The sequence below is a fragment of the Cnephaeus nilssonii genome, assembly GCF_951640355.1.
Source record: "Cnephaeus nilssonii genome assembly, chromosome: 5".
Lineage (NCBI taxonomy): Eukaryota > Metazoa > Chordata > Mammalia > Chiroptera > Vespertilionidae > Cnephaeus > Cnephaeus nilssonii.
The window spans coordinates 46977282-46992353 of NC_137076.1; the positions used below are offsets into that span (position 1 = coordinate 46977282).

The following is a 15072-nucleotide window of genomic DNA, read 5'->3' on the forward strand; positions in this document are numbered from 1 at the left end:
AATGGAAAATACTAGTAGATAGACTTCATAATTAGTTTGACTTGGGTTTGATTATGAAATCAGCCACTTAGGTGTTAAGTTCTCTATGTTTAAGTTTATTCACATAAACGTGGAATAAAGATGCTGCTTTCTTGTTTTATGTAAAATGTAGTCTAGCCTTCAGAACAATTTTAAAGGAAAACTGTTTACTGGGTCATCTCCTCTTGTATTCTGTCTTGTCATTTAAAATGGAAATTCAAGTTAATTAAAACTGAAGAACATTAGTGATATCTTGCCTTAAAGTTTGTAATGTGCAACTGTTTCACAACTATTAATTTTGTTGTATCTAGTATTACATAAAATATATTTCACTGTGTTAATATAAAATTATTATATGACTAGAGGCCCGAAATTTGTGCACTTGGGTGGGAGAGGTCCCTCAGCCCGGATTGCAAGAGGGCGCAGGCCAGGCCAAGGGACCCCACTGGTGCATGATCGGGGCTGGGAGGTTAGCCAGCCCAGGAGGGACCGCGGGAGGGCTCCAGGGCATGTCCAGCCCATCTCACTCAGTCCTGATTGGCCTGAACCCAGCAGCAAGCTAACCTACTGGTCAGAACATCTGCCCCCTGGTGGTCAGTGAATATCATAGCGACTGGTTGACTGGTCGACTGTCTGCCCCCTGGTGGTCAGTGCATGTCAAGTGAGCGGTTGAACAGCCTTAGCATATCATTAGCATATTGCACTTTGATTGGTTGAACGGATGACCAGATAACCAGACACTTAGAATATTAGGCTTTTATTATATAGGATAAGTAAATTACTATCCTTATTTCTATGGGTTTTCAGAGATATAATTTCTCAATATCAGGCTGTTGATAGATGGCAGAAGCATAATTAAAAAATATTTTTATATCAAGTACAAATTCTACTTCCTGCCTTTTGGGAAATATATATATATATGATACATATGTATATTTGGAAAGCAATATGTAATGCATATACATATAGCATATTGTATATCCAATTTAACCCTTTGCACTCACTTGCTTTTTTCTCGATTCCTTTATTCTAATACTAACCGTGTTGAGTCAAACTCGACATCTGAGTGCAAAAGGTTAACTTTGCTTCTTTGGTGATTTTCAAATACCAACCAATTAATTAATCTTTTTTCTATTGTTCTTGCACCCAACTGCTAAACCTCTCTTTTCTGTTTTTTGTTTTATCTTGTTTGTTTCTTTTGTCTTTTAGTTCTTTTTCTTTGTATTATTTTTTGAAAGATAACTGGGCAGAATTTTTTTTTTTTAGCAGATCATCCTCATAACACTTTATAAAGCACAAAGGTTCAATTTAATGAAGTCTTTAAACAATTTTAAAAATATAAAAATTTCCAAATAACATAAATATAAGTTTCCTTGCTTATGCAAATTATTTTTATTTAAATATATAATAAAGATGTGGTACATATATACAATGAAATGCTACTCAGTCATAAAAGATGAAATACTGCCATTTGGTACAAATGGATGAACCTTGAGAATATTATGCTAAACAAAATAACCTGTCAGAGAGAAAAAGTTAAGAACCATTTGATTCCACTCATACGTGGGACATAAAACTGTAATCAACCAATGAGCAAACAAGAAAAATAGAATCTCATGGACACAGACAACAGTATGGTAATTGCCAAAGGGAAGAGGGGACAGAGTCCTCAATGGTCCCAGATCTGTCTCTTGCCTCAACAGTGTTTGGATGGAACAGACCCAGGGACACCCCTTTTCCCAGCCTCCGACCACCCTCTAGCATCGTCTCCAGTCACCACTTTTGGAACCACCTCAGCCATCTAGCCTCGGAGACCAGCCCAACTGTTTTTTTGTTTTTTACCTTAACTTCTTATTACCGAATAACCATGAACTCCCAGATTCCTCGGTATTATTCCACAGAGGTAGAGACTGCCACCAACTGCCTGGACAACCTACATCTGTGGGCCTCCTACAACTACCTCTCTCTGGGTTTCTATTTCAAATGTGAGGATGTAGCTCTAGAGGATGTGGGCCACTTATTCCTCAAGTTGGAAGAGAAGCAGCTCCAGGGCACTGAGCAACTCTTAAAGATGCAAAACCAGTGTGGTGGCCACATTCTCTTCCTGCTGAATCCTGCCCAAGATGATTGGGGCAAAAAAAAAAATCAGGATGCCATGGAAGTCACCAGGCCCTTTTGGAGCTGCAAGCCCTGGGTTCTACCCATGGAGACCCCCATCTCTGTGACTTCCTGAAGAACCACTTGCTGGTTGAGGAGGTGAAACTCATTAAGAAGATGGGCAACCACCTGACTAACATCTGCAGGCTGACTGGCCCTCAGGCTGGGCTGAGCAAGTATCTCTTCGAAAGGTTCGCCACATGCATGACTAGGAGCCTTTGGAGCCCAGAGGCCTATAAGGGGCCCCTCAGGATCCCCCTGGTGGCTGGCTCTTTCCTGAGCCTCTCTCTGAATTCACTAGCCATTCTTTTAAGCACTCTGGAGCCCTCTCCCATGCATTGGACCAAAAGGAAATAATAAAGCTTTTTGTAGTAAAAAAACAACAACAAAAATCAAAACAAAGAAAGGAGGCCCTAACTGGTTTGACTCATTGGATAGAGCGTCAGGCTGCGGACTGAAGGGTCCCAGGTTCAATTCCAGTCAAGGGCATGTACCTTGGTTGCCGGCACATCCCCAGTAGGGGGTGTGCAGGAGGCGGCTGATCGATGTTTCTCTCTCATTGATGTTTCTAACTCTCTATCCCTCTCCCTTCCTCTCTGTAAAAAATCAATAAAATATATTTTTTAAAAAAAACAACAAAGAAAGGGGGTAGTGAAGGGTAAAGGAGCTCAAATATATGGTGATGGATGGAAGATGATTTGACTTTGGGTGGTGGGCACACAATGCAATACTCAGATCATGTATAATGGAAATGTGCACTTGAAACCTATATAATCTTATGAACCAACTAGAGGCCCAGTGCACAAAATTCATGCATGGAGGGGGTATCCCTCTCACAATCCGGGACCCCTCGGGTAGGCTCCCTAGGCCTGGATGGTGATCAGGGCCTATTGAGGCTTTCCTTTCCTTGGCTACCGGCAGCTGGCCCCACCCCTGCCACTGCCACAGCTTGACATCTGTGCAACACTGGCTCCCCCTCCCCCACCACCGGTTGCCTCCCTCTGTGGGCGACAGGCATGGGGTGCAATTGCTTGGCTGGCCTGGGCCTCCCTCTGAGGGGCTATCGCTGGCCAGCCCTGCACACCTGCCACAGTGTCACTGGCCAGTGGCCTGAGCCTCCCTCTGCAGGGCAATCTTAGGGTGATGGCAGGGCCCCCCAACCAATCACATCACACCCACTTTGGCTTACCTGGCACCAGTGCACGTCATAGTGTGGTCATTTGGAAGGTCATCCAGATGGTAGTTCTGCTGCTCAGTCCTTCCATCCAATTTGCATATTACACTTTTATTATTATAGATGTCACCCCAATACATTTAATTTTTAAAATATGTGAAAAGTTCTATTTATCTATGTTGGTTTCCCAATAAAGTAAAAATAAAGTCAGTGTGTAAATAATCAAACTGTTTTTTTTCAACTGGTCAAGTACCCCTACTCTGAAATAACCTTGAAAGCTTCATTGTGGAATTAATGTCTTAAACTAGAATCAGGGTTATTGAATATTTCCAGCTCTTCATTTTAGAACTACTAAGTCCCTTAGCATTTACATATACTTCAATATAGCCAAACACGTAAATTATTCAATTATATGACTTTTCTTAAGACACAGCTTGTATTCTGAGACCAAGCAAACATACACTTTTATGTAAATAAAGAGAAAAATAAACAAAAAACAAAGAGGGATTAGGGAATGAATTTTATACTCACGGAATATTCTATAAAATTCTTCAAGAGCCAGATGCTTGTCAGAGTTAAAATCATCGTATTTCAGTAGATCATACAAAGTACAATCTGAATGATCCTTGCGAAGTTCTTCCTGCTTTATCACCTGACAAGACAATTATAACCACACAATTATATCTGTGTCTTAACATTTCTATAGTATTATTAATTGTATGTAATAATCAACTAATAGGTCATTTTAAGTGTGCAGTTTTGCAAAGAACTGAATCTAAAAAAAAAAAAAAATCTGGTTTTCAGTTACCGGACAATTATCTTTAACTACCTCAAAGATATAAAGTGATAAAGTTAAGATAGATACTTGGAATTTAGTCTGAACTTTCCAATACAAAATTCTCACAGTAGGACACAGAACATCTGAACATTAAAAGGATATTTTGTATTTGGCTCTTTTACTTTGTTCCATTTATACTGATTCAAGAAAATACCTCCACATGAAAATTGCCTCCTATGTCTCAGTGACCTGTGTCAAAATAAAACAGGGCTCTTTTCCAACAGAACAAGTGAAATCCTTTGTTCCAACTTTTGTCCTTGTATTATTTGTGAAAAATGAAGTCAGCCTTTTTTTCCTCCTCTGCCTAAACTCCTCCCTGCTGGAAGTGCAGCCATTTGGGATTGTGCATTAACTCCCTCGGTCACAAAGGAGCTATTAAGCAAATGACTGTTTCCAGGAGTCAGATAGAATTAATGCACTGACTGATGATGAAAATCTATCCAAGCATGGGTGGGTGAGGAAAATCATACAACTGCTCTTCTATTCTGTGCTCTGTCCTAGGGACTGAGGCTGGAGGCTTTTTATACTCCACTGATTTTGACTATTGCCTGTCATATAAAGGAGCGCCCCAAGATTTTTCAAACATCCTATTCATTCCGGGTAGCTGCATAGCTGCTCCATGGGCTTTCGTATTCCACAGACAGAGAGGCAATAGTTCAGATTGCTTGGAGCAGTGCATCACCGTGCATGTTTTTTAAAGGTTACATAGTGTAATCAGAAAAAAATACAGGCTATGAAGTCAGCTAGCTCTGGGTTCAGGTCCTGCCAATGCCACTTAGCAGCTCTATCGTTTCTGGCAAATTACTTAACCATCCCTCAGTTAGACACTGAAGATAGTAACATCTGTATCCTGTGGTTGTAATAAACGTTACACACAAGCACACATGCACACATACATATATGCATGCATATAGTCAGAGGCAAGACTTAACATATAGTATTCACTGGAAAAATAATCATTTAAAGTTAAAATATGACTTTGATATATATTGTGCTTCTTATTCAAATAATTCACTGCAGATTTTCACACCAGCTTGAGCATTTTTTGGTTATGCATTCACAGTGTACCTTTTTCTTTGGGAGAGCAATATGTTTTCAAATTTCTTTGTATATCAATGGTAGATTTGTGATTCTAATTTCTAAAGATTCTCGGGTGCCTTTGAGCTATTTTTCACCCATTTTAGAACACTTCTATCTGAAAAGTTCACTTAGGCATGAGTGTGGATGAGCTATGGAGGCAGCTCTGAGGATGGAGCTTAGATGTGAGTGACTAGAACATCCAGCCCCATCTTTAGCCACCTGAGGTATAATATGCAATGACAACATATTCACTGCCAAATATAACTTTGACAACATAATGCATTCTCTATCCTTATACATTGTATTCAAATTTCATTGGTTAAGCTCATATTTCCTGCCTTTGAGGGGGAGGGGGAGAAAGGCAAAACATATGTCTGCTTTAATAGGTCCATAGAAATAGATCCTGTTGATAGCAAGTATTAAACCCTACACTTGAGTACAGTCCAGCTGGAGGATTAACAAAACTACCTAATAGCTTTAGCCATCTCTCCTATGAGCCCAATGAGAAAGAAAATACTGCTTTTCTACTTAGAAAGCAACAGAGCTCTCAGTCATTCTCCATCTGTTATTTGTTAGATCATGGAAAAGGACTTTTCTTGGGTAGGAGGGGAATCAGTGTCTTTGATCTTACCTCACTATGTTCTTCCTAAAGTGCTGTAATGTTATCGTGGACATTTTAGGATGCAGTTACACCAGGGTTTGGTCAGGTATTTTAATAATATTTTCAATGGCTTTTATTCTCATACTATATATAATGAGATGAAGATGGAAGAGAAAGGTGAGGGGAAATCTTCCATCATTTCCTATCTCATTTCTGTTTTAATATTTTAATCTAATTAAATCTCATATTAGACAAAGAGAACAAACTTTTATCCTTTTCCTGAATGCTGGCTCTAGCTTGATCTTGATTTGATCATGATTATAGAACTTATGCTGGGCATGCTAGTTTAATGAGCATGCAACCAAGGGGTCCCGCCTGCCTGTCACTACTTGAGCCAATTAAGCAGAGACAGGGTTGAATCATAAATGAGCTTTTATTTCAATACTACCAGCAGGATGGGAGAGCAGCAGGTCATCCACAAAAGTCTACTCTACCCCTCCCCATAAGCCAACTGCTTATATTGGGTAAAAGGACAAAGATTATGTGGGAAAGTAAAAATCACAGGCATGAGGAAGTAGGCACAGTATAATCTTCACAAGCTACTGGCAATGTAGGTTGGGAGGTGGGGGAGTTGCAAAGGGCAGGCACCTACAGGACTAGATTGTTTCAGCCAGGATGTTGTCAATCTTTCCATAATAATAGGTAATTCTCTGGAAAGGAGGATGGACTGCATTATGATGTTAGCTCCATGTCCCAGGGCATTCAAATCTCAACCAAGTTAGAATGTATTTTCTCTAATCAGAACACAACAATCATGGTTAACAGAACATGGTTAATCTAGTCCCCAATAGTCTATTTCTTCCCTAACAAGAGGGCCCTAGAAAAGCTCACGGTCTAGCTAGTGAGCTTTCTAAAAACCCTGTTCATCTCTATTGGGCCATGCCCATGCACAGAGAGAAGTGATTCATTCCCTCACTCATCAATATTTTAAATATGTGCTTTCCTCATTAATTCCATATTTGCTCAATGAAATAACCTCCTTAAAACATACTTCTTCATAATGTTTTTTCTCCTGTAAGTTTCCTGATGGGACTTTGGTATAGCCTGGGGTGTTTCAAATGAGGGACCTACTTTCCTATGAGCTTTCAAAAGCATGAAATAATTGCTTTATATATCCAGAATTTTAATAGCCTTGAAGTGATGGGTATTTGACTATTGGGAAGAAAGCATGATAAAAATCTAAGCAGATTTCTTTCACTGGAACATAGCAATACATTAAACATTTTTTGACACAGGGGATCCAAACTGGTAGGACTTTGATAATTCCCTGAACTTCTTTCATTTTCTGTTTGGCACATGCTTCAATAATTTCCCACTCTGGGCTCCTCAAAAGCACATGTTAATTATTTTTTAACTAATAATTTATGATAGGACTAGAGTCATTGACTATTTTGTCATTTAGGTATCTGTGATGATGCCTAGTAGGCCACTCATGATTTTATGTTTTCTATTGTAGAATAGTGAAGATGTTTCCTAAACTTGCCAGTGTTTTGATGAAATCTTTAAGACTGCAAAAATGAAAATATTTTATACTCCCCCCTCCACCAACTAAAGATCGAATGTAGTCACCAAGGGAGCTCAGACACACAACATTTAAGAGGGGTTGCATTTAGTATCAACATAATAGAACTGTAAAATTTGCATGTGAAATTGTAATAACTCAGAGATGACTCAATATTTTGGTACTATATACTTTTCATTCCAAAACAGAAAATGCAAAAACAAAAATAAAAACTATCCCTCTGCAAAATAAACTATTCTTCTTAGTATTTGTTTCCATTCATTTATTCCATCATCCATTCAACAGATTATGTTTGACTGTCTACCATGTGTTAGACACTGTTCTAGGTCCAGAAAACAGTCAACAGAAAGACATACAAAAACCCCTCCCATGTGAAATTTATATTCCAGTTAAGGGGAATCAAAGAAACATACATGTTTAACATAGAGTATGTCAGATGATGATAAGTTATCTAAAAATAAAACTGGAAAGGAAAATAGAAAGGGTCAGAGGTGGGTATAGAAAATTGTCTCCCTGCTATAGAGAAATGTATGCATTAGATTTTTGGAGATATGGCATGACTTGGAAATCCAAGATTATGATACTGATACTCTTAAGAGATATAATAGCTATGGCCAGTGTGAGTCAGTTGGTTGGGTGCCACCTTATGCATTAAAGGTTGCTGATTTGATACCAGGTCAGGGGTGCATATAGTCTTTCTGATTGGTGTTTTGGGATTCTTAGGATATACTCCTAGAAGTGGGATCACTGAGTCAAATGGCAGATCCATTTTTAATTTTTTGAGGAAACTCCATATTGTTTCCATAGTGGCTACACTAGTCAGCATTCCCACCAGCAATGTACTAGGGTTCCTTTATCCTCATATTCTTGCCAGCACTTGTCATTTGATCTCACTTATAAGGGGAATGTAATAACAAAATAAACTGATGAACAAAATGCAACCAGAGACATGGAAGCATGGAAGAGACTGTTGAATCTCAGAGGGAAGTGGGAGAAGGGTCAGGAAGAGATTAATCAAAGAACTTATATGCATATATGCATAACCCATGGACACAGACTATAGTGCAGCAGGCCTGGAGGGGACCAATGGGGAAGAAAAGGAACATCTGTAATAATTTCAACAATAAAGATAAATTTAAAAAATAGAAATAGCTACCTGGTTTCATCTTTTAGAAAAAAGGAAAAGAATAACAGTCTCTGCCTCCATGAAGATAATATTCTAAAGAGGATGAGTGGGAACATGTAATCAAAAAATTAAATAAAAAAGATAATTAATTTTCAACAGTGCTCCCAAAATAAAAAAGGTGAAAGGATGAATAAATAATTAGTATCTTAATTATAATTATTTAATCATATGTAACTGATGCCATCCTATAATAGACATATTAAAAGAAAAGGACTAAATGACAATAATTAATTTTAAGTTATCTGTTAAGTTTTTTAACATGACTATCGTATTAGAAAACATTAAAAAATAATATAGGGCCAATATTAATTCTTTTGAAAGACTAGCTAAAGAGATAACATTATTAAAACTCTGCTGAGAAGAAAAGTATTTTATTTTTAAGACCTTCTATACAGCTCACAGGGGTTCTCTAAACATGCATGCCAAAAATTTAAATCCACCTTGACATTTTAAAGCAAAGATGCCACAAATAATATGTTTCTAATTAAAAAATCATAATGTTAATTTTTCAGTTGTCTTGTGCATATTATGAACAGCATTTGAAAAACCTCTGAAATTAGTTAGCTTCAGTCTAGGCAGTTAGTTATTACCAAAGGAAGGGAGAAAATAGAATCAGACACGAAGCCAATCAAAGTAGGAAGTGGCAGCTTTGCAGCCACCCCAGTGGGGCAGGGGGATCAGTCCCGGGAGATTCCTCTGCTGAGGCATGCACAATTAAAGCCAGGATGGCACGGAGAAGCCTTCTACTAACCACTTGAGCTGTAGAATCCAGAGGACCAAACAGAACTATGAGGCATGCACAGTAGGAGCTAAAATGGTGACTATAAAGGGGAGGAGTCAAGCCTGGGAAAATCTGGGAAAAGGGGATAGGAAAATGGCATGAGACCATGGAAAATCCAGAAAAGGGATTGGCTATGGGGAGGTACCAGCACAGCCCCTGGAAGATTCAAGAATGAGATCCCATAGTTTGAAGGAAAGCCTACTCTCTCCCAAGCCAAGGAAATGTAATCACAGCTTAACAAAAGCTAGAGGCACGCACTCCCTCTCTCTTTCTATTCCCTCCATAGCAGCATGTGGGCCTGGCTGTGGCAGCAGCCCAGGCCAAAGCACAGCGCTGAAAGTGAGCGAGGGGAACAGAGACTAAGCTGGACTACTGAAGCTTCAGAGGCTTATGCTGAGATAACGGCACAGCATCTCCGGGCCCTGGCCCCCTCCTCCGGGGCTTGGTGGGCCTGCAGCCAGGGATTTCTTTCCCTGGGAGATGGAGCTGAACTACCTGGTCATGGATGAGGCAGCGCAGCAGCCTCTTCAGGGGCACCTATGCCCTGCATGTCTTTCCACTAAATCTTGCCATTGCAGCTCAAATCCTCCTAAGCCACGAGTCCCTGAAATTCATTTCCTGAGACTTAGCAAGAACTTATTTCCAGACCACAGTCTACCTCCAGCAACAGTTACTTATGCTTCCAGATACAATGGAAACTACTGGTTTTTAATTGTAGCCCTGAGCTGCACCAAAAGAAACAATTACAGGTTTTACCATTCTCCAAGTCCTAGTTGCTGCTGTTATTACTCTGAAATCTTTAGCACTTGAAAGGATATACCCCTTGCTACTAGGACCTAACTACTGGCATTGCCAGTGCTTTTCTAAGTCAAACCCCTGGTTTCTGTGGCCTTATTTTGAATACCTGATTGGCTTATGTGTTTTTAAAATTTAATTAGGATTAATTACCAGGCATTTCCTAGAAGTTATCACTTATTCTTTTTTTTTTTATCCATACAAGTGTTCATTTATTTGTATTTAATGTGTTCCCACTAAAATAGCTTTGTATCTATGAAACAAAAGAATTCCTACCAAATCATAGTATTAAATAAATATGCTGACTAGACATCAGAACCTTTTTTAAAAAATCTCTACACATGTGATAAGCTTTATAAACTCAAAACAAAGATTAAGGGTCCATTTCCTATGTAACATTTCTAACAATTTTAAATAAAATTGTTATGCATGAGGAAATTGCAACACTATTTCCATGCCCATACTGTTAGCTTAAACATATCTGGTCTTATGTATGCCTGCTTTTTATTTAATTTTGTAAATTATTCACATATGGTAGTCATTGAGCAAATGACTTTTTAAGTCAAATATGTATAACATAATAATCTGAATCCTGTGAACAAGTAGTTCTTTTTATTATTTTAATAAAGAGTTGACATTTGTGCACATTAGGGAAATATTTCATTCTAATATGCAATCCTAATGTGAATCGGCTAATTAAGATGACAGAATCTAAATGAAGAAAAAGCTAAATCAATATACTTGATACAGATGCTTATTTAAACTCAGAATCATGAGAGAATGACTTTGCTTACTTAAATTCTACGGGTGGTTATTTTATGAAATGAGGAGAGACGTAAGGAGCAGATTTTCCAAGCTGTCAGTAACATTTCAGCCCACGACATTAGCCAGGCCAGTGTGGCTCAGTGCTTGAGCATCTACCTATGAGTCAGGAGGTCACAGTTCGATTCTTGGTCAGGACACATGCCCGGATCGCAGGCCCAGTATGGAGCGTGCAGGAGACAGCCAATCAATGATTCTCTCTCACCATTGTTGTTATTCTCTCTCTCCCTCTCCCTGCCTCTCTGAAGTCAATATATATATATATTTTTAAAGGCCATTAAATTGAGGCAGCTCTAATGCAGAGGTGCCCACACAAGCAAACAAAAATCTAAGCCTAGAAATGCCTCAAGGTTATCAAATGGAAAACCAAGGAAATCCAATCACAAACAGCCATTTGGTTTAAACTACAGCCAATCAATTATTTCCTTAGTTTGCTTTTGCCTTTTCTCTATAAAAGTTTTCCCCCAATTCCCCTCTGTGAAGTGCTTCTAACCACTTCCAGTTTGGCTGCCCATTTTGAAATAATCTTTATTCAAATAAACTCTTAAAATTTTAATATGCCTTAGTTTATCTTTTAATAGTGCCAACAAACTCAAGGATGACATTGCAGTAAGTGATGTCAGCCTGTGTATCAGTTCATCTTATCACGAGGATCACATTTATAGGACCATAATGCAAGAAATAGTTATCCATTCTCCTCTAAGTTTAGACAAATTCGTTTTTGCTTCATACCCTAGCCTACCTCTGCAGCCCTATGAAATCCAAGTCTCCTCATATGGCTCTGCACATTTCCCAATCTGACCCGATCTCTATTCCTTTCCAACTCAAACCCATCAGAGTGCCCTCTGGGAAACTGGCTCTCTGATCAGGAAATTATCTTTTGCCAAGTTCTTCACCGTATTGACTTTAAAAGATCCTGACAGTTCCTTAATAAAACCATTTGTCCAATAATTTTAACAACTAAAGGATAACATTTCTCTCAGATCCATTCCATCCCAGTGTAAGGAATATGATAAATAACTACATTCCTCCCTATTGACACTTCTTGATTATTTCCTCATTCTAAACCAGTCTTCACCAGATGATTGATTGATAGATAGGTAGATAGATAGATAGATAGATAGATAGATAGATAGATAGATAGATAGAAGGAATGATTGATAGATAGAGCCTACTCTTTGAAACTAAGGTCATTCAGCTACATGATTCTCTCTATTCTCACCCCATAATTCAAGAATGGATAACGCTCCTGATTCACAATATTTTTGCCCGCTTTTATTTAGTCTTTCAATATTCCTAGTGACTTCAATAGCTGTGTGAATAAATGATGCAGAGAAGTTCTATGATCCTTTACATAACAAATGATCATTAACCTTTTCCTTTCCAATGAGCTTTTCCTACATGCCAGCCTGCCAGGCATTACACATTCATTTATTTTAGAAATATTATATCTACTTAAAACCACAAATGTGCTATTATGGAGCTGCATGCCTGACCCCACTAGTCATATATATGACCTTAGGGAGACACCAATTGCGGTATGTATTTTTTATTGTGATGAAAAACATGTAACATACAATTTTCCATCTTTTTCCCCCAATTATAGTTCATATTCAATATTATTCTGTATTAGTTTCAGGTACACAACATAGTGGTTAGACAATCATATCCTTTACAGAGTGGTCCCCTGATATTTCAAGTACCACCCCTGGCCCATACATAGCTATTACAGTATTAATTTTTTCTTCCATTGACCTCTCCCCAAGCCATTCTCACCTCCAGCACATGCCCCTACCACCCTAGTATCTGTGTCCATTGGTAACGCTTATATGCATGCATACGAGTCCTTTAGTTGATCTCTTACCCCATCTCCCACCCACGACCCCATCTCCACCCCACCACCCCTTTCTCTCTGAGATTTGACAGCCAGTTCTATGCTTCTCTGTCTCTGGATCTATTTTGGTTCATCAGTTTATGTTGTTCACTATATTCCACAAATGAGTGAGATCATGTGATATTAATCTTTCTCTGACTGGCTTATTTCGCTTAGCATAATGCGCTCCAGGTCCATTCATGCTGTTGTAAATGATAAAAGTTCCTTATTTTTTACATCAGTATAGTATTCCATTGTATAGATGTAACACTATTTTTAATCCATTTGTCTGCTGATGGGCACTTAGGCTGTTTCCAAATCTTAGCTCTTGTAAATTGTGCTGCTATGAACATAGGGGTGCATATGTCCTTTCTGATTGGTGTTTCTGATTCCTTAGGATATATTCTTAGAAGTGAGATTACTGGGTCAAATGGGAGTTTCATTTTTAATTTTTTGAGGAAACGCCATACTATTTTCCACAGTGGCTGCACCAGTCTGCATTCCCACCAGCAGTGCACGGGGGTTCCTTTTTCTCAGCATCCTCGCCAGCACTTGTTCTTTGTTGATTTGTTGATAATAGCCATTCTGACAGGTGTGAGATGGTACTTCATTGTTGTTTTGATTTGCATCTCTCAGATGATTAGTGACTTTGAGCATTTTCATATGTCTCTTGGCCTTCTGTATGTCCTCTTTCAAAAAGTGTCTATTTAGGGCCTCTGTCCATTTTTTTTATTGGATTATTTATCTTCCTTTCATTAAGTTGTATGAGTTCCCTGTAAATGTTGGAGATTAAACCCTTATCAGAGATAACATTGGCAAATATGTTCTCCCATGCGGTTAGCTTTCTTATTGTTTTGTTGATGGTTTATTTTGCTGTGCAGAGACTTTTTATTTTGATGTAGTCCCGTTTGTTTATTTTCTCCTTAGTTTCCATTGCCCTAGGAGTTGTATTGGTAAAGATAATTGCTACGACACATGTCTGATATTTTGCTGCCTGTGGTTTCTTCTAAGATTTTTATGGTTTCCCATCTTACATTTAAGTTCTTTATCAATTTTGAGTTTATTTTTGTGTATGGTGTAAGTTGGTGGTCAAGTTTCATTCTTTTGCATGTATCTATCCAATTTTCCCAACACCATTTATTGAAGAGACAGTCTTGACTTCACTATATGCTCTTGTCAAATATTAATTGAGCATATTGGCTTGGGTCAATTTCTGGTTCTCTGTTCTGTTCCATTGGTCTATATTGCTGTTCTTGTGCCAGTATCAGGAAGTTTTGAGGAAAGTGGCTTTGTAATACAGCTTGAAATCTGTTATTGTGATCCGTCCAACTTTGTTCTTCTTTCTCAGGATAGCTGTGGCTATTTGGAGTCTTTTTTTTTTTTATTCCATATGAATTTTTGGAAAGTTTGTTCTAAGTCTGTGATATATGCCATTGGCATTTTAATGGAGATTGCATTGAGTCTATAGATTGCTTTGGGTAATATGGACATTTTAATGACATTGATTTTCCCAATCCATGAACACAGTATATTCTTCTATTTGTTTGACTTTCTCTATTTCTTTTTTCAATGTCCTATAGTTTTCTGAATATAGGTCTTTTACCTCCTTAGTTAAGTTTCCTCATAGGTATCTTAATTTTTTTGTTGCAATTAAAAATGGGATTTTTTAAAAATTTCTCTTTCTGTAAGTTCATTATTGAACTTACAGAAAGAGAAATTATAATCAAAGTTCTTAACCACTATGCCATGTTCATAAAAAATATCATTAAGATGCATATTGCATCTTAATCTTTGTTTATTTCTCTTCAGTTATTACCTATTTAAACTCTTCCAGATCCTCAATTGTAAATGAAACATCTACCAGTGTGCTAACATAAATTTTGTCATAAAAATGCAGGTCGTTTGAGAGTTCAAAATTTCATTTTGTGATAAATTTTCATTTTATTTTTGGGTAGTTCCAACATACAAAAATCAGCCTCACACTGGAAGACTCAATGTTCAGTATCAACAGTCCCATCAAGCTGGAATGGTGAATAGGTGGATGGACTGGACCTATTTCTAAAACTAACTGGTTTATTTTAGCAATTACTTTCTTGGTATTACAATTTGTTAACTGTGATACTAAAGATCTTACCTCTATATCTACTGTTTCTTTTTTCTCTCTA

General features: G+C 38.0%; 1 protein-coding gene across 3 annotated transcripts in view; it reads right to left on the minus strand.

The window, feature by feature from the left end:
* FSTL5 (follistatin like 5) overlaps nt 1-15072 on the minus strand; it is a gene marked incomplete at both ends in the record, with an annotated part of 536981 nt that overhangs the window by 275020 nt on the left and 246889 nt on the right. For all 3 annotated transcript variants that reach the window (XM_079773039.1, XM_079773038.1, XM_079773037.1), the window contains one exon: nt 3881-4001. In XM_079773039.1, the coding sequence (XP_079629165.1) occupies nt 3881-4001 (121 nt within the window). The remainder of the gene's footprint in view (nt 1-3880; nt 4002-15072) is intronic.